This window comes from Erpetoichthys calabaricus, chromosome 13 (assembly GCF_900747795.2).
Source record: "Erpetoichthys calabaricus chromosome 13, fErpCal1.3, whole genome shotgun sequence".
NCBI classification, from domain to species: domain Eukaryota; kingdom Metazoa; phylum Chordata; class Cladistia; order Polypteriformes; family Polypteridae; genus Erpetoichthys; species Erpetoichthys calabaricus.
In genome coordinates this window covers 133,633,081-133,652,301 of record NC_041406.2, presented here as the reverse complement: position 1 = coordinate 133,652,301, position 19,221 = coordinate 133,633,081, and the positions used below count along the sequence as shown (strand labels likewise).

The window sequence follows — 19,221 nt, the reverse complement described above, 5'->3', positions numbered from 1 at the left end:
AACGCAGGGTCACGGGGGTCTGCTGGAGCCAATCCCAGCCAACACAGGGCACAAGGCAGGAAACAATCCTGGGCAGGGTGCCAACCCACCGCAGACTTGGTAGAACAACATCTTGAATTTACCAACCACTACGGCTTGCGCCTTGATTATTGTAAATATATTTTTTTTCTTGTATATATCATTTGATAAATACCTGTGGATTAACATTGGTGGAGGTATTTATTGGGTTGTGGTTAATGGTGCACTGTATAGTTTTGTATATACACTTTTTCTCTTTTTCTGTATTTTGAATATTTTTGTTTTTGGTGAATCCTGTACTATACACTGTTTGAAGGAGCAGCTTCCTGACTTGGAGCACTGTGGAGGAAGACAGCTTCATGTTGGTTTTTGTGTATATATGGTTTTCACTAGTTTGTGTGCATTATTCTTTTTCATTTGGGACTTTCATTCAGCACTATAAATACTGTATATAGTCATCATTTTTGGCTTCAATTTAATTACTGTTTTTGTGTGTCCTTTGCGGTATTGGACTGTGTATTGATATATAAATTCCGCAGGACATTATTTTTGTTTTTCTTTAAGTGCACCTGTAAATAAAATCTCACTTTATTTTTCAACAAACACCTCTTTGTGTCTGTGTCTCCCTGTCTTACACCATCATCCTGGTCACACATACTAGACACCTAGAGTGTAGGCTGGTGACCCCAATTCCCACTACACAGGGTGTCACAGGCTACAGTCCTAGAAAGAAAACACTCTTTTTACATCCACGCCAGTGCTAAGATACTATGATGCTAGGAAACCAGTCACACTATGGAGTGATTCTAGTAAAACAGGGCTAGGCTGCTGTCTTATGCAGGAGGATCAGCCAGTTAGTTGCCTTTGCAACCAAGGCATTGACACCTAGTAAACAAAACTATGCCCAAATTGAAAAAGAATGCTTGAGCATCGTTTTGCATGTAAGAGATTTCACCACTACCTCTATGAATGTGACATTATTATAGCAGAGACTGATCATAAGCCCCTCATTTCTATCTTTAAAAAGAGTCTTCTCTGCAATATAACTTAAATGTTACACATAATCCTGGCAATGAAATGTACATCAATGATGCACTGAGTAGAGTGACAGCTGGGGAAATACTGCACAATGACAAAGTCAGACATAACAGTCTAGCTTTAAACAGGATAGGCAGGAGGCTGAAGACATCAACCAAGAGGATTTCTCAAATGTCACCACTAAATGCCTCCTTCACTTCAAACAGCACACAGAGAAAATGACATTCTTCAGGCCCTCAAGGCTGTTGTGTTTCCAGGATGGCATGATTTTAAAGATAAGATACCTTTGTCCATAAGACAATATTGGAGCTACAGGGATGAAATCAGTGTACAGGATAGCATACTATCTTTATATATAATCTTCATTTGGATCTTGATCTTTGTTTGTCCGCGAATTCCACGCATGCGTAGACCTCCTTCCAGTTTAGTATGTTGTTGTTACTTACGGATGTCAACAATGTGCCGGAATAACGAAAGGGGTGGTGGACAGTGTTACGCTGGTTAGCTCCTGAGGCCTGGTTAGAGAATGAGATTGCCGAAGATAAAAGGTACGTGCCTACGTAACATATGAATGAAAGAAAGACAGTGGGTAAAATGAATGACAACGTAACAGCACGTTCTGGAAATTATTATTGTTACGTTGTAGCCGGCGAGTGCTGCGCGTCTCACAGTTGTAACCTGGCTTGCTCACAGTTGTACCCTGGCTTGCTCACATGTGAAGTGATCCCTATTTATGCTTTAAACAGCCTGGATACCTATGTGTCCCCCTTTTATAACCATTGCTCCGTGTATATTGCCTTACTCTTTGGATTGCCAGAAAGCAACCTGCGAGATTGGAGAAAGGTTGAGAAGAGATCGTGAGAGGAAACGACAGCGTCGTGAAAACGAGATGGACTGTGAACGGAGAGAAGCAGAAATGCTCCTACACCACCACATAATTACTATTCGGACAGTGATTCTGAGTAGGCTGTTCCTATCAAATCAATGTCCAAGGATTTTGTTTTGTAATTTTGTTTCCCTTATAAAAAATCATAATGCTGTGCGACGAAGGGCCCAGTTCACGACTGGCAGCCACGTTTAAACAGGGAGCCCTTCACAGACAACTTTAATACGCGCAACGTAGTTGGGCGCACATGGCTAGTACTGTATAAAGGCCCTAGAGTTATAATTCCTAAGTTGCTGCAGCCTATGATGCTTGAACACATACACTCTAGCCATATAGGGGGTGATGCTACTGACAAGCACAAGACTCATTATACTGGCCTAATATGTAGGCTAAAATCAATAAATTTGCAAACAGTTGTTCAACATGTAGTGAATACGCACAAGCACAAGTCAAAGAGACAATGATGTCTCTCAAACTGCCAACACGACCCAGGCATAGAGTAAAGCATGGATTTGTTTTCATTTGCAGGACAAGATTTACTGCTTATTGTTCACCACTATTTGGATTTCTGGGAGGTTGAGTTGTTGCCAGATATGTCAGTTGAAGCCACTATTAGATGTTGTAAGGCCCAATTTGCTTGTTATTATGGGCAGCCAGACATAGTTATTTCAGACAATGGGCCCCAGTTTTTAAGAGAACAGTTCAGAAGGTTTGCTATAGAATAGGAGTTCCAGCATGTTATGTTATCAGCAGGGAGTGCGATGTAGTGGTTAAGGCTTTGGATTTCAAGTCCTGAAGATGTGGATTCAAATCCTGTTACTGACTGTATGACCATGAGCAAGTCATTTGACTTGCCTGTGCTCCAATTAAAAACAAAAGTCAAGTCAATTTTATTTATAGAGCACATGGAACCAACTGTATCATAAATGTTGTAAGTCGCCTTGGATAAAGACATCAGCCAAATACGCTCATAAGTAAATGTCAATGTAAAATGTAATTTCTTCACGGCACCCTAAAGCAAATGGCAAGGCAGTATCTGCAGTTAAAATAGTGAAACAGCTGTCCTCCTTGTTATTTACTTTTGACTGCATGAAGAATATGAACTTATTTTTTGATGAGATGTGGGGTAAAAAAAAGTTCCCATCAGTTGCTGCTGTTCTACCAATTAGGTTGTTATGTTTTGTTCTGGTCGACCTTCAAAATTTTCAAAGAACTACAGTTCATGTGGCAGAAGGCCTAAAGTGATTTAATTTTGTTCAGTGACTCACTGTAAAGAAAAGTGGGGATGGACTGACTCTCTGACCTGGTTCAATAGTTCCTTGTCTACTCAAAGGACCCATATAACAGATGGAGGACATGGATGGATGTCCTGACTGGGATTGTGTACTTTTTTTCTTTAAAATATATTCATATTTTTTAATTCATATTTGGGTGCTCAAATGCCACCCACAGGTTACACTCCCCTATGTGGTAGTTGTAACAACGATCTTTGTGTTTTGATACCTCACTTAAACTTTCAAGACCTATAGACTGTTGGTTTGCAAGTTCAAGATGGGAGTCTAATTAAAAGTAAAAATTAGTTGGGACAAAAAACTGCAACCCCTGGGACTGAATATGAGAACCACTGTATCAAACTGTATCAAACAATGCCATGTTATAGTATACTCCAGATCAGGATTATTAATATGATAATGTGTGTGGGTGTGTGTGTATGTGTATACAGTGGAACCTCGGTTTGCGAGCATAATTCATTCTGGAAACGTGCTTGTAGTCCAAAGCACTCGTATATCAAAGTGAATTTCCCCATAAGAAATAATGGAAACTCAGATGATTTGTTCCACAACCCAAAACTATTCATATAAAAATGATTAATACACAATATAAAGTAAAAATGCATAAAACAAATTAACCTGCACTTTACCTTTGAAAAGAATCATGGCTGGTGTGAGTGAGTTTCTAAACTCTTGTGGGATTGCACCCAACTTGACGACATGCGGAAGAGCGTCCCAAAGCAATCGCAGTCTCAAAGCACTGTAGCAGTTCGCCGTAAAACCGAATCTGAAAAGATCACGGACATGCTATAAGCGCGCTTCATGCGCGCCACTTCGCATCTCTGTCACTCGCGTTGTGAAGGGGTTGAATGCACGCTAAGGAAACGCGGACGAATCAGCTGCTGGCTTGCAGCTGCTGCTACCGAGCTGCATTATCTGTATGTCATGCTGTGTGGCAATCATTTAAAATCTTGTACAGTAGATGTCCTTTTGTCTCACTTCCTTGTCTCCTGGGACGTTAAAGTGTCTCTGAGAAATTGTAAGTAGGGCGTGATACAATACAATACAATACAATTTATTTTTGTATAGCCCAAAATCACACAAGAAGTGCCGCAGTGGGCTTTAACAGGCCCTGCCTGACAAGGAAAAACTCCCAAAAAAAAAAAAACCTTGTAGGGAAAAAATGGAAGAAACCTTGGGAAAGGTAGTTCAAAGAGAGACCCCTTTCCAGGTAGGTTAGGCATGCAGTGAGTGTCAAAAAGAAGGGGGTCAATACAATACAATACAATACAATACAATACAATACAATGCACAGAACAGAACAAATCCTCAATACAGTATAAAAATAAAAATTTTAGAAGTATGTAGCAGAATTTAACAGAAGATGATATCACATAATATGATTGGGATATGTTTAGAGTCCTGGAGACCTCATCCATCAAGCTGTCTCCCCCATTTGGCCATTCCATGGCTGAACAGGACTGGGCAAGCCAATCCGATGAAAGGACCCCTCTTTCCCATGATCCTGCGATCCTCCATCAGGCATGACTTTACCTTAGGCAGGCAAAACAATTTGGCAGGTGGGCCGTGGCACCAAGTGCCACATTTGAGTACTGAGAAGAGAAACAGAATAGGTGAGGGTTAGTATCCAATTATAACTATCATGTTACTTATGTTTTAGTGCTAATGACTAAAACCAGATATGCAGTATGTACAGTTAATCAGCAGCTCTAGTCAGGATATGCTAAACTGAAGTAGTGAGTCTTCAGCCGGGATTTAAAAGCTGAGACCAAAGGGGCATCTCTTATAGTAGCAGGCAGACCACTCCACAGTTTAGGGGCCCTGTAACTAAAAGCTCGACCTCCCACTGTTATTTTATTAATCCTTGGAATCATAAGCAGACCGGCATCTTGAGATCTTAATGTGCGCTCTGGCTTGTAAGTCATGATAAGTTCAGACAAGTAAGCCAGACCTTGGCCATTTAATGCTTTATACAGTATGTTAAAAGGAGGCCCTAAACTTAACCAGGAGCCAGTGTAAGGATTTAAGAACTGAAGTTATGTGTTCGTATTTTCTTGTTCTTGTAATAATTCTTGCAGCAGCTATTTTGGATTAACTGGAGGCTGTATAAAGAACAGTTTGAACTTCCAGTGAACACTGCATTGCAGTAGTCAATCCTACTAGAAATAAATGGATGAATTAATTTCTCAGAATCCTGTTTATTTAGAAAGCCCCTTAATTTCCTAACATTTTTAAGATGGAAGAAACATGTTTTGGACAACTTTGTAATATGCGCTTTAAATGACATGCTAGAGTCAAAGATAACTCCTAGATTGCGGGCTGATTCAGCGAAATTAATGGGGATTCCAACTGAGTTAAATGATGACAAAATATTGTTGTGATCAGCGTCATTCCCTCCACAATTTACATCTCTGTTTTATCTGTATTTAAAGACAAGTAGTTCTCATTCAGGATGGCGCAGTGGGTAGCGCTGCTGCCTCGCAGTTGGGAGATCTGGGGACCTGGGTTCACTTCCTGGGTCCTCAAAGCGTGGAGTTTGCATGTTCTCCCCGTGTCTGCGTGGGTTTCCTCTGCGCTCTCCGGTTTCCTCCCACAGTCCAAACACATGCAGGTTAGGTGGATTGGCGATTCTAAATTGGCCCTAGTGTGTGCTTGGTGTTTGTGTGTGTCCTGCGGTGGGTTGGCACCCTGCCCGGGATTGGTTCCTGCCTTGTTGGCTGAGATTGGCTCCAGCGGACTCCTGTGACCCTGTGTTCGGATTCAATGGGTTGGAAAATGGATGGATGGATAGTTCTCATTCATCCACTCCTTTAAATTACTAACACAACTAATTAAAGACAACATTGGAGAAACTTCATTTGATTTAAATGAAAGGTATAACTGGGTGTCATCTGCATACAAGTGAAAATTAACATTATGTTTCCTAATGAGAGATCCCAGTGGAAGCATGTAAAGTGAAAACAGTAAAAGTCCCAGTACTGAGCCCTGCAAGACACCATATTGAACTTCTGTGTATAATGATGGAGTACTGTCAGCACATTTCTGTACATATTGGAATCGATTTGATAAATAAGAACTAAACCAAGCGAGCACGGTGTCTATAAGCCCAACATCATTTTCTATCCTGTGCATCAAAATAGAATGATCAGTGGTGTCAAATGCTGCACTTACGTCCAACAACATAATTACAGTGGAGTTTCCTTCATCAGAGGATATCAGAATGTCGTTTACAACCCGCGTTAGTGCTGTGTCTGTACTATGACCAGTGCGGAAACCAGACTGGAATTTCTCAAATAAATTGTAATACGTAAGGTGTGTCTGAAGCTGATTGGCGACTACTTTTTCTAGTATTTTAGAGAGAAAGGGTAAATTTGAAATAGGCCTATAATTATTTAGTATGTGTGGGTCTAAGTCTGACTTTTGAAATAATGGTTTAATGACTGAAACTTTTAGTGCTTTAGGTACTGTGCCATGCAATAATGAACTATTGATAATGTTTAGAATAGGTGCTGCAAGAACATCCATTGCACTTTTTACTAGTTTTGTTGGCACTGGATCTAGGGAAAAAGTAGTGGGCTTCATTTTAGACTTCCTGCTCAGTTACAGGATTAAAATTACTAAAGTGCTTGTGCTGTGATGTGCAAGTAGTCCTGCGGGACTTCAAAGAGTCTCTCCGAGATGATCACGTCTCGACCCAAGATTGTTTTATTTTATCTCTTATATATATTTCTTTTCTGGTTCGTCCTGCATCCACTTCAAAACCGTCCCGACCACAAGCAGCCGACACGGCATTTCTCGATTCCTATTCGTCCTCTTCCATGTCATGCACTATACTGGCCAGCTGAGCGTAATACATCCAACAAGTACTCAAGGTGCTGCCACAACGGTAAAGTAGCTTTACCACCTTTGCGGGAGCCACCTGTGTCTTTACAACAGTTTCTTACACAGCAAACATCTGAAGCTAAAAGTTATCGTGAACACATTCGAGAATACAACTCTTCTCTAGCGTTTGCTTCCATGGGTGCACAGATAACTCAACCTCCTGGCCACAGACCATACTGTTTTAAAAAACACGGGCAAAATTATCACCAAATATCTCCACTATACGCTGACACTTCTGCCTCTCCAGGATATGGACAGTTGTATGTTTTTGACACAGCGCAAGCTACTGAAGTACGCTTACAAAATAAAACAAACTCTGCATGCAGAGAAAATGTACTTCTCCAGCTATATTCCATGCTCAGAACCATCAACCCCTTCGCTAAATCATACAAACACATGCATGAAATCGCTCAGTCCAATCCAACAGCATCTGTAAGAATGGGTTTCAAGGAAAACCCTGGGCAGGATTTACGACGATACAATGTCCCGACAGGTCACACCGATGTTGCAGCGATTTTCGTCAGAGAAGATGGCGAAACGCCCGCCGAAAGGGACATTTGCATCTATCCCATAGGCAACTCCTGTAAACAGATTTCCACGCTCAATATGAACCGCGATCCTATGGTTTACTCACTTTTATTCCCTTACGGAGACATTGGCTGGCACAAAGATTTACATGTTCCCGATAAAAGAACCGCTAAGCGAATAAGGCTTACTCAATGCCAATTTTACGCATACAGATTAGAAATGAGGAATATACATTTAGTATTTTGCATTCCAGTGGCAAACTATTCCAACAGTAAGTAGTAGATGCGTATGTTAAAACAGAGGGTGCGCGTCTCAGCTATCTCAGATTACATCAACAAGATCTGCGCGTGGAACTATCAGACTCACTGCAGGCAAACGCTGAAAATAACAACGTACGTGTAGGCAAAATGATCATATTACCATCCACATTTCCAGGAAGTCCAAAATACATGCAACAAAACTACTGGGATGCCATGGCCATAGTACGTAAATTCGGAAAACCTGATTTATTTATCACTTTCACATGTAATCCTGCTTGGCCGGAAATTCTACATGCACACTGCGTCTTTCAAGGAGTATTTATTTCTTCTTGATTTCTGAATTCCCTTCTCACCGCTTTCCGTTCCTATTCCCGGCGGGCGTCGGCTAGTGTATATATATATATATATATATATATATATATATATATATATATATATATATATATGGTTGAAATAGTTTACTGTCAAATAAATGCAAAGAGTACTCTTTGCATTTATTTGACAGTAAACTATTTCAACCATTCTATGATCTGCTCCTCACAAACTGAGGGCACCGTGGCAGATGTTAGCAGATTGCTGGCCAACCACAAGCGTTACCTGGTAGGTAACCACCCACACTAACAGATTGTGACACAGACTACGAATGCCGTGAATATATATATATATATATATATATATGTTACTGGCAATGTATGAAAAGCCAGCATTCTATAGAATACCTAGGCATTGTATATAATGCCCGGCGTTTTTAGGCAATGTATGAAATATGAGAATTATTACACACTTTCCCTAGGCATTGTATATAATACCTAGGCATTCTATAGAATGACAAATGCTATTTAGGCAAAGTATCAAAAAAGGTCCTGATAAGGCTATTATATAAATGACGTGCATTCCTCAAAAATACAAATGTTATTCTGAAAAAATAATGAGAGTGCCATTAAAAAAAATGTATTCAAAATACGTAAAGAAAAATGAAAGTTGTACAAAACAAAATTTATGCCTTTCTTATTAAGGGAAACAAAATTTTCATATAAAAAATAAATTAAAATTAACCAACTTGTTGCAACATGGTAGGCTTGAATGACATTTTGAATTACATTTCATTACATTTTTCATGCAAAAATATTTCATATTTAGGCACTTTGTTTTACACATACATTTGACGAATCCTTGGCCGCTTCCACTGGACTGAGCAATTGCAACTGACCGGAGAGGAATTTCATGGTCAGGAATATCTTCAATTCTAAGCAAGTTCTTAGGGCATAAAGTGAATTGTGATCTTGCATATACTTGGTTTAAAATTCCTTCAGAAGTTCCAAGTCGGTAGAAACCATCCTCTGTCACACTCATTACAACTGCCAATATATTGCGCGAATCACCTCGCCCCTTGTTGACGTCAGGAATAGAAACTCGCACAGTAGTTCCCAAAGAAACAGTGGGAAATTTTATTTCCGAATTCATTTTCATTTTTTTGGCTTGTATTTCCAGATTGATTTTAGAATTTATTTTACCTTCAATAGCATTTTCAGTTTTGAAACAAAGGGTGCACAAAATATCCATTTCATCATCTTTACTAGCATGGCCACAGAAAGTATGAATTTTTTGACGACACTTTTTGCATGCAAGTGCATCACTCGTTTTCCTTTAAACACACACAACAGCAGGGCCGGATTTATATGAAAAGAGGCCCTAGGCTATTTCACTTATGAGGCCCTTTCACCTTCCATTTTTAAGTTTGTAAATTACATGAGAGATAATAAAATACGTAATACACGTTGATCTTAACCAATACATTTTTATGTTTGTTTATTAGTCATATGCGTAGAATTTCTCCTTATTTTCAGTTCAGTGTTTTAGTGTTCACTGTTTTTTAGAATAGTGTACAGTAATCCCTCCTCCATCGCGGGGGTTGCGTTCCAGAGCCACCCGCGAAATAAGAAAATCCGCGAAGTAGAAACCATATGTTTATATGGTTATTTTTATATTGTCATGCTTGGGTCACAGATCTGTGCAGAAACACAGGAGGTTGTAGAGAGACAGGAACGTTATTCAAACACTGCAAACAGACATTTGTCTCTTTTTCAAAAGTTTAAACTGTGCTCCATGACAAGACAGAGATGACAGTTCCGTCTCACAATTAAAAGAATGCAAACATATCTTCCTCTTCAAAGGGGTGCGTGTCAGGAGCAGTGACTGTCACAGAGAGAGAGAGAAAAGCAAACAAATCAATAGGGCTGTTTGGCTTTTAAGTATGTGAAGCACCGCGGCACAAAGCTGTTGAAGGCGGCAGCTCACACCCCCTCCGTCAGGAGCAGGGAGAGAGAGAGAGAGAGACAAACAAAAATCAATACGTGCCCTTCGAGCTTTTAAGTATGTGAAGCACCGTGCAGCATGTCATTTCAGGAAGCAGCTGCACAAAAGATAGCAACGTGAAGATAATCTTTCAGCATTTTTAGACGAGCGTCCTTATCGTCTAGGTGTGCGAACAGCCCCCCTGCTCAATCCCCCTACGTCAGGGTCAGAGAAAGTCATCGCAAGAGAAAGAGAAAAGTAAGCTGGGTAGCTTCTCAGCCATCTGCCAATAGCGTCCCTTGTATGAAATCAACTGGGCAAACCAACTGAGGAAGCATGTACCAGAAATTAAAAGACCCATTGTCCGCAGAAACCCGCGAAGCAGCGAAAAATCCGCGATATATATTTAAATATGCTTACATATAAAATCCGCGATGGAGTGAAGCCGTGAAAGGCGAAGCGCAATATAGCGAGGGATTACTGTAATTTTAATTTTGCTAACAATTTGAATGTAGGCCCCTCTTGATCTTGAGGTCCAAGGCTGAAGCCTAGTTATCCTATAGGAAAATCCGGCCCTGCACAACAGGTATCAGAAGCGGAAATCTCTTTGGTAAGCATGTCTTCATCATGTTGGTTTAATCCACTATCGACCATAATCTCATCCATGTTTTTTAAAACAGGCTCTTTTTCTTGCATAATCTGATTAGTTTCACCTTTTTCCATTGTTTGGACACTTTCTATTACTTTTTCTAGCTGCTCCTCTGTATTTATGTCTTTTAAAACATCTTCTGGTAGAAAAGACGTTGTAAGCCCTACTTTAGGTTTGCAGCCAAAAAGAGCTTCGTATGGTGTTCTTTTGATCCCAGAATGATAAGCTCTATTTTTCATAAATTGAACGAAACGCAGTCCTTCACTCCAGCGGTCAGATTTGTTGTCCTGCATCCAAGTACAGAGCATATTTTCGATATCTTGATTAGCTCTTTCGACACTACCCTGGCTTTGTGAATGGCGAGGCTTCCTATGGACGATCTTCAGTGCAGGCCAAAACTCCTTCAAGCTGGTTACCACATTATTGGCAAATTCCCTGCCATTGTCAGACTGTAATATAGATGGCGCTCCAAGCAAAGAGAATATGTCCACTGGGTTGTAGGCTACTTCTTCAGCTCTTTTTGACGTTAGAGACTTAAGAATCACAAATTTTGTGAGATGATCTTGGTACACCATAATAAATTTGTATTCTCTATCTGGCTGAGACTGAAAGTCAATAAGATCTACCTGACAACGGGGATTAAATTCGGAAAAAATCATAGGTTTCACAACAATGCCCTTTTTAATACCTTTCTGTTTTTTCTGGCAAGGTTCACAAAGGTGGATGTACAGTTCAATATCATGACGTGTAATGTTTTTGTATTTGGTTGAAAGTTCTTTCAACATTCTATCACGTCCTCCGTGTCCAATAGCCAAATGAGCTTCATGAAGTACGTGAAATAACTCTGAGTCTGTGACGTAATACTGTATAGTACTGACGCCTTCTTTAACAGGATAAATGAGTTTACTTTTGTTTTCTACAATCATCACATCATAGCGATTCAGCAACCAATAGTCCCTGGGTTCCTTCTTAGTAGTCATTTTGGCTTTTTGTACATCATTTATTAACTTCTGGTAAGTAGTTTCGGTTAAGAAAATACTGTTTTTTGCAGCATTAACTCGAATTTTGGACAGTTCATCGTCGAATCGTTGTTTCATGTCTATAGACCATGACTCCTTCTCCAACACTACAGCTTGCTCCTCCATTTTCATGGAGCACAGTAAAAAACTAATTTTTTGTTGAACAAATTTAAGTAAAATTGTGTATTTTGACACTCCCGAACAAACCGCAAAGTGCAACTGACAAATTCTAAGCCTGAGGTGCGCGTTAAAAGTCACGTGCCTTGCCACGTGATATTCGAAACGAATCGGAGATGTATTTCATACTTTGCCAGTTTCTCATTTGGCATTCTATAGAATGCCTAGGAAATGTGTGAAATATAAATCGTTTCATACATTGCCGGCTAGTTTTAGGCATTATATACAATGCCGCTGCTCGCTTCATTCGCCAATCTCTTTCCCCCCTGCCAGTGGCCGCCTCTCCGAAACCCCTCTTAAACTAATATATTTTTTTAACTCCTCTTTGCTCGAACAGCTGCTGGCGTGCTGCTGCTGACTTCACGCATGATGTGCATTTCGCTCGCCTACCCTCCGCCCCTACCCAGCGGTAGATACTGTTGTAAAGAAGGTGGTTGCATGCACCCCAAGGAAACGCGGCCGCTCCTCCGAAAACCCCCTTAAATGGTGTTACATTGGGAAACAAGTAACAGGTGTATTTTTCACTTCCTCTTTGCTGGAGAAGCTGTTGGCTTGCTGCTGCTGCTGTTGCGTGACGCGTGATCTGCATTTTGTGCGGAGCTGCGAACGTTTAAAAGCCCGTACAGCACCTGAATATTCTATCTCTTTTCGCTGTTCCGTTATTTCCCTGAGTAATATATTCAGTTTGTTGACGCTAACACTCCTCCAAAACCTCTCTTAAACGGTGATGCATTGGGAAACAAGTAACAGGTGTTTTTTCACCTCATGTTTGCTCGAGAAGCTGTTGGCTTGCTGCTCTAAGTAATATTTTCAGATTGTTTGCGCTAATGCGATCTTTACTTTCATTTTTGGAGACTTTCGATTTTTCCTACTTCCACTATCTCTAACCTGCTCTATATGTGTATCACTGGACTTGCGTCTGAAGGTTGTAAATATGACATGACTTGTTCGTCTCGCGGGGAGTTAAAATGTCTCTGTCTCTCTTCAAAAGATCTCTCTTCAAAAGATCTCTCTTCAAAAGATCACGTCTCGTCCTCGGGAAAAAAGTCTCGTCTCTTCGCAATTTTTTTTTTATAATTAAGAGATATATACAGTATCTGTATAACCGTGCTGCGTGATCTGCAAATTATGCTGTGCTTCGATCATTTAAAAGCCTGTACAGCAGCTGTCCTCCTTGTCTCGCAGGACGTTAAAGTGTCTCAGAGAAAATCACGTCTTGACCCAAGATTTTTTTATATTATATATATATATTGTCACAGATGACTGCGGTGATTACCTGGCCGGGATGCCTGGAGGGACCGGAAAGGGACATTAATAGCTTCCGGGGCACAAAGGGGCAGTCGCCCTGGATAAAAAGAGGACCACGGGACAAGGACAAAGAGGACTGGTACTATTGGGAACCGTGGCCACCGCCAGGGGGCGCTTTAAGCCTCAGGAGACCCGGATGTGATGACTTCCGCCACACTTGGCAAGATGGCGGATGGATCGACCAGGGACGCCTGGAGTGCTTCCGGTTCAAAGGGCAGCACTTCCGCCACACCAGGAAGTGCTGCCGGATGGACATCATCAGCCACCTGGAGCACATCCGGGCAGGAATAAAAGGAGCCGCCTCCATGCAGTCAGTGAGCCAGAGTCGGGAGTGGGAGAAGGACGAAGCTCCCTGGAGGAGTAAAGGCGGCCAAGGACATTGATTTAAGGGTGATTATTGCTGTGTGCTTTGTGTGGAGTGAGGAACTGTGTTTATTTAATGTGTAATAAACGTGTGCTTTTTATAAAGATGTGGTCTCTGACTGGTGGTGTCCGGGAAAGTCTCACAATATATATATATATATATATATATATATATATATATATATACTGTATATGTTACCGACCTCAGGCCTAGGGGAACCTGGGCCAGGTACAAGTCACTGTTGCTACAGGGTGTAGCCACAGCAATATGGTGTAAAGCATAAAAGAAACAGACAGCAGTCCCAAGTCTCAGACCATACTTCTCTGTTCTCTTCTTCCTTTATTCTCCTTTTCCCAGAAATATATATATACTTCAATTTCTGCATAGATGAACATGGTAATCAGTGAAAACAATGGTGCAAGCCAATTTCCTCTGTATAACAAATAGTGTAAACACATTTACTTTGAGTACTTGATTAGAAACCAATGTCCCCAGAACTCGTTAATTTTCCAAGGATGCAGACATTTCTGTATCTATACATTGTGTGTAGATAAGATACTAAATCAAAGCAGTCAGCAGGCGACTCTTTAGCAAGACAGGTAAATATTTGTGTCCTGTAGATAGCCTTCAGCAATAACCTGTAGCAGAATTTTCCAGAAATTCTGCCTTTTCTTTAAAACACTGGTTTATAGCCCATGACACTAAGCAACACACCGAAATCTCATTTTTTTTTAGAATACTGAATTCTAGCCCATTACATATATATACATATATATATATAATATGAGAGAGAAAGGGACAATATATGTGTTCCATGATTTACATCTTTTGTAATATTTAAAATGTGCCTATTTGTTTATTTATGCTTTTTTATGTTCATAAACAGTCTGTGTGTTGTATGTGATAAGTCATTTTATAACTAACTGCACTCATTTGGACTTCTTACTAACTTTGAACTTAGTACATAACTTTGCTCCCCTTCATCATCTCCATGATGCATGCTTGTACAGCAGTTAAGTCTTATACTCCATATCATCTTGGCCCATTTGGATAATGTAAAAACTGCTCTTACAGAGTTATGTTTATAAACAATAGCTTAGCATTCAATACTGTTGTGCCAACAGAACTGGATTTTGGACTTCATAGTGAACAGACCTTGGCTTTTCAGATTGCCAGCATCATATCTTCTATGCTCATCCTCATCCCAGGCACACTGTGGGGTAGTGTGCAAATCCCCTGTGTGACTTTGTGTCCAGACACCACACCAGCTCCATCATTAAAAATGCTACTGACATCACCATCATAGGACTGATCACCAACAATAATGAAATGGCTTGCAGACAATAGGTCTATCTGCTAACTCAGCGGTCCCTGGACAATCTGACCTTTAATGTCTGAAAATTAAGGAGCAGGATATAGACTTCAGAGAACGGATTACGCTGTGGTTTGTTTTTGTGGGGTGCTGTGGAAATGGTGAGCTTGTTTAAATTTCATACAGTAACAATCACTGATGAATTGATGAGGGTACAGTATGTTTTGTCTATTGCCTAGTTCACCAATGCCTTCCTGAGATGTCTCACAGGTGCAGTCTGGAGTCCGTCTTCACTGGCTGCATCATATCCTGGTAGGGTGGTGAAAGCTACAAAATATTACTGGCACCCAGCTGTCTTCTGTCCAGGATATCTAAAAGACATTCTGCAAAGATTATTACACAATCAGCCATTCTGCACAACTGTTTTCTTACTCCCCCCTTCTGGCAAATAGTAAAGAACCACTGGCCCTCAGTATGGCTTCAGAGAAAGTGTTTTAGTTGTGGAATTACTGAACAGCCAATCATAATAACAAACATTGTAAGAAAAACACTGTGTATAAATATTTGAAATATACCTGAATATATCTATACTCTATATTGTATAATATTGTATTCAATTTATATTTTTTGTATTTTACTATATTATCACTATTCTGGAGAGACAGTAACAATATAATTCTACTGTATACACAAGACAAAAATTTCCTAAAATGTTTCCCTGTCAAGTTTAAAACCAATTTTATATGTAGCACTGTTTTTGAAAAGCGTTTAATAATTAATTAAGCCTAATATTGTTTCACATGTGTATAATTTGCTAGTGGGAATATGAAATACATTTATAGATTGAAAATCTCTAGGTATGAGTTTCATAAGATACATTCTGTTTGAAACACTGAATGGTAATACGATTTTTTACTTTTACTATAATGTAACGCTTCAGGAGAATCAATAACGTAATCAACAACCATTCAAAATAGTAAAAAAAAACTAAAACAGTACTTTATATCGAGAAAGTGTTAGAAACGTTAAAGAGCTTAGAATGGTTGGATAGCATAAGTGTGAGACTGGAAGTCATTTATGTTTGTCCAAATACAAAACTGCTGTAATTTGTAATTTTGTAATTTGTAACTGACTGTGAAGCGCCTTGAGCATGGGAAAGGCGCTATATAAATAAAATGTATTATTATTATTATTATTATTATTAACGGCAGCGTACTTTGCAGTGAGCTCGTCAATACTGTCTCGCAATGGGCATGATGTGATTGACGCTGGGAAAGGGCGTTGCGATAATCGCGTCATTACAAAAGTCGGCGAGCGCGAGAAGGGTATTGCTGCAGATCGGAGACATTATGGGCGGATCTGAAGGCGGGATAACTGTAAATGCAAGTGGATAGTATTGGCTAATTCCGAATTTCAACGAATGAGATTATTCTTAATCAATGACAATCAAAAACTCACCTCTCCAATTATCAACGCTTGAAGTTGTCTATCAAGTGTAACTTTAACCAAACGTTTCACAGTTCGTGATCCCCATCTCTTTGAGGTTCTGCCTTATAGAGTTTCCTCATAAATAACCTGCACTTGTAGCAAGCGACGAAATTCCATTAAACGAAAGGAGACCAAAAAAAAGTTGCGGCGATGAAACTCCATTAGACAAAAGAAGAAGACGCGACAAAACTAATTGCTCGTATTTTTGACAATGGAAGTAAGTGTGCTTCGAAATGAAAACGTTTGAAAGTTGCAGTTTTTTTCGTATTTTAATAACTTTGTTTTGCATGGTTATGTTTGTATCGTGAACCTTTACATTTCTATTAATAATGATTTTCGCTGTAGTAATTGATTTACATTCAGTGCTTGAAGTGGACCAGCACTCAGCGGTACTGGCAACTCTTCAGTTCCACAAGGCAAGTTTCACGAGAACTCCTCGACTGTGCATGGAAGACGAAAAAATCTTTTATAAGCATCTAGGAAACGCTCGATCAGTTATTCTGTCGTGAAGCAGGCTTTTGATAAAGTTCACGTTGACTACAGTGGTGCGCGATATTACCTTTTATTCTTTTCAGTTTAGTTCCTTATGTTGGAATAATGTGTCTAAATTGTAATACCAAATAATCTGCGATGTGTTTGTACTGTCAATTTTAATAGAATGTCATGGTAGTTTTGTGCAGATTATGCCTGCCATTTCTAAACTGTTAAGGACTTTCCTGCAATGGGCAGTGCGCCACTAACTTGTATGTGACTCAGACTGACAGTCGCGATGTTCGCAGAGCCTTTCAATTTAATTACAAGTAACATTTATATTTTTTTCCTTTCAGTCAGTTTGTTACAAGAATATCTTCTGGAAATTGGATGTTAATGAACAATAAGGTAAATTGCAAACACCCATTTCATAAACTTGTAATTCACTTGTAGTGTTTCACTTTCACGTGTATTTTTATTTTTCTTTCCTTCTTTTCCAAGGACATCCCTGCTGGTTCAGTAGACTGTGGAATAGACACGTTGATGGTATTTGAATATGAACTGTAGGCTTTATGTAACTTTACATTTGTGTTTAGATTGTGTAGGAGTTCAGTACTTTATCTCTTATCCTCTCTCAGTCTGCTCTTTATCTGACTAGGAGGGACCGTTTGATTTTACTGTCAGTCTTTTAAAGATACTGATAATATATATATATATATATTTTTCTTCATGTGTGGCATACCTTTAATTGTGGCATTCATTTAACGTGCTCTCCACTATTAATGACACCCCTTATAAAATGTTAATTTTAAAAATATGTATTTCTTGATGAGGGCTTTGTTTTTCTTTGAATGAAATTGTTTCAATTAAAAGTCAGATGTTTGTCATTTTTTCAGTGCAAGATGACATTTCTTCAGCAAACTGTGATTTTTTTTCTAACCCTTCTTGCTAATTTTTACAAGGGGTGCCAATAATAGTGGAGAGCACTGTATACAGTATATCCTTTTTATCTTAGGATGACATGTCTGTGACTTGCGTATTACTTTAGGTAATGTCCAGATAGGTGTATTCATAATACTCTGAAATAATTGATGTATTCTAAAAAAACTATTGCAATCACCATGAATGAGAGTTTTTGTAGTGAACTACAGAGGAACTCTCACAGTTTGAACTCCATTCCAAACTGTCCACTTTTATGAGAAAACAGGAGTGTTCAGACCAAAACCAGACAGCTTGCACAAGACAAATACTTCATGTGACAGTCTGATGTATTTATTTGTGTGTCCACCGTGTAGGAGAGCAGGCTGGCTGTGGGGCTGCAGTGGGGCAGCTGACTCGAGAACAAGGGGCTCAGGTTGTTGTGGCTGCAGAGATCAGCAGGGCCTCCAGGAGGACTCAACATGAAAAACTATTGGAGTTCATCATAAAGGACTATGGAGCAGATGATCACTTGCTGGTAACTTAGTTCAGATAACAACATCTAGTAGCAGAGAGCTATGATGACTTTATAGCACCAAACTCTTGTATTTGCTTGTCCAACAGGCTGTTGTATCTGAAATGGTGTCATCAAAATTGTTTAAAAAATTATGAAGATCCTAAAGGTCACTGGGTAATGACCTCTATACAGTAGGAGACGAGGAGCTGACAGATGGCCTCTATTACTACCTGATGAAGTGTTGTGAAGAGCTGTAGGCACTTTTGTGAAGATCGACAGAGTTCTCATCATTCTGGATGTATCGATGCCAGAGGCTCATTTGGCTTCAGTGAATATGTGATAAGTACAGAAAGTGTCTCTGTGAGTAAGAAACAGAAGGTCTGTTCATTGATGGGCCAGCAGACAGTGAGAGCGACGTCATGTGGTGTTGGGAGCAGATGGTCCTTTCTTTTTCTTTTCAGCATCATTATTCTGTTAATCAGAATAACATTTTACTTGTAGTGAATTTAGACAAGAATATAAACTAAATAGATATAAATGTAAATATATGTTTAAAGTGAAATTTAAAATATGCATTAATACACTTTTAGTATTGGTAAAGGTAAATCTTTTTTTTTTTTTTTTTTTAAGGTGAGCGAAGAGTTTGACAAACTTGAGCTTCAACTGTTGGAGTACGAGGACAGACAGCATCACTGAGGCTTTTCAACTTGGGATTCCATCTCAGCGCCTCCTCTAATAAATGTGTCAACTTCCTTTATTTGTCTTTGGCCTTTTTGATTTCTGAGTGTTAAACTGACTG

At 39.6% G+C, this 19,221-nt stretch overlaps 2 protein-coding genes across 3 annotated transcripts in view; both read right to left on the bottom strand.

The window, feature by feature from the left end:
* Positions 1-19,221, bottom strand: part of LOC127529990 (uncharacterized) — a 798,609-nt gene that overhangs the window by 136,793 nt on the left and 642,595 nt on the right. The gene's annotated exons all lie outside the window — the stretch shown is intronic.
* LOC114663831 (KRAB-A domain-containing protein 2-like) lies at positions 3,359-12,200 on the bottom strand. Its single transcript, XM_028817750.2, has 2 exons — positions 10,781-12,200; positions 3,359-3,501 (listed from the first exon to the last, which is right to left on the bottom strand). Exons 1-2 carry the CDS (start codon positions 11,997-11,999, stop codon positions 3,359-3,361), a joined length of 1,362 nt encoding a protein of 453 aa, XP_028673583.2. The 5' UTR covers positions 12,000-12,200.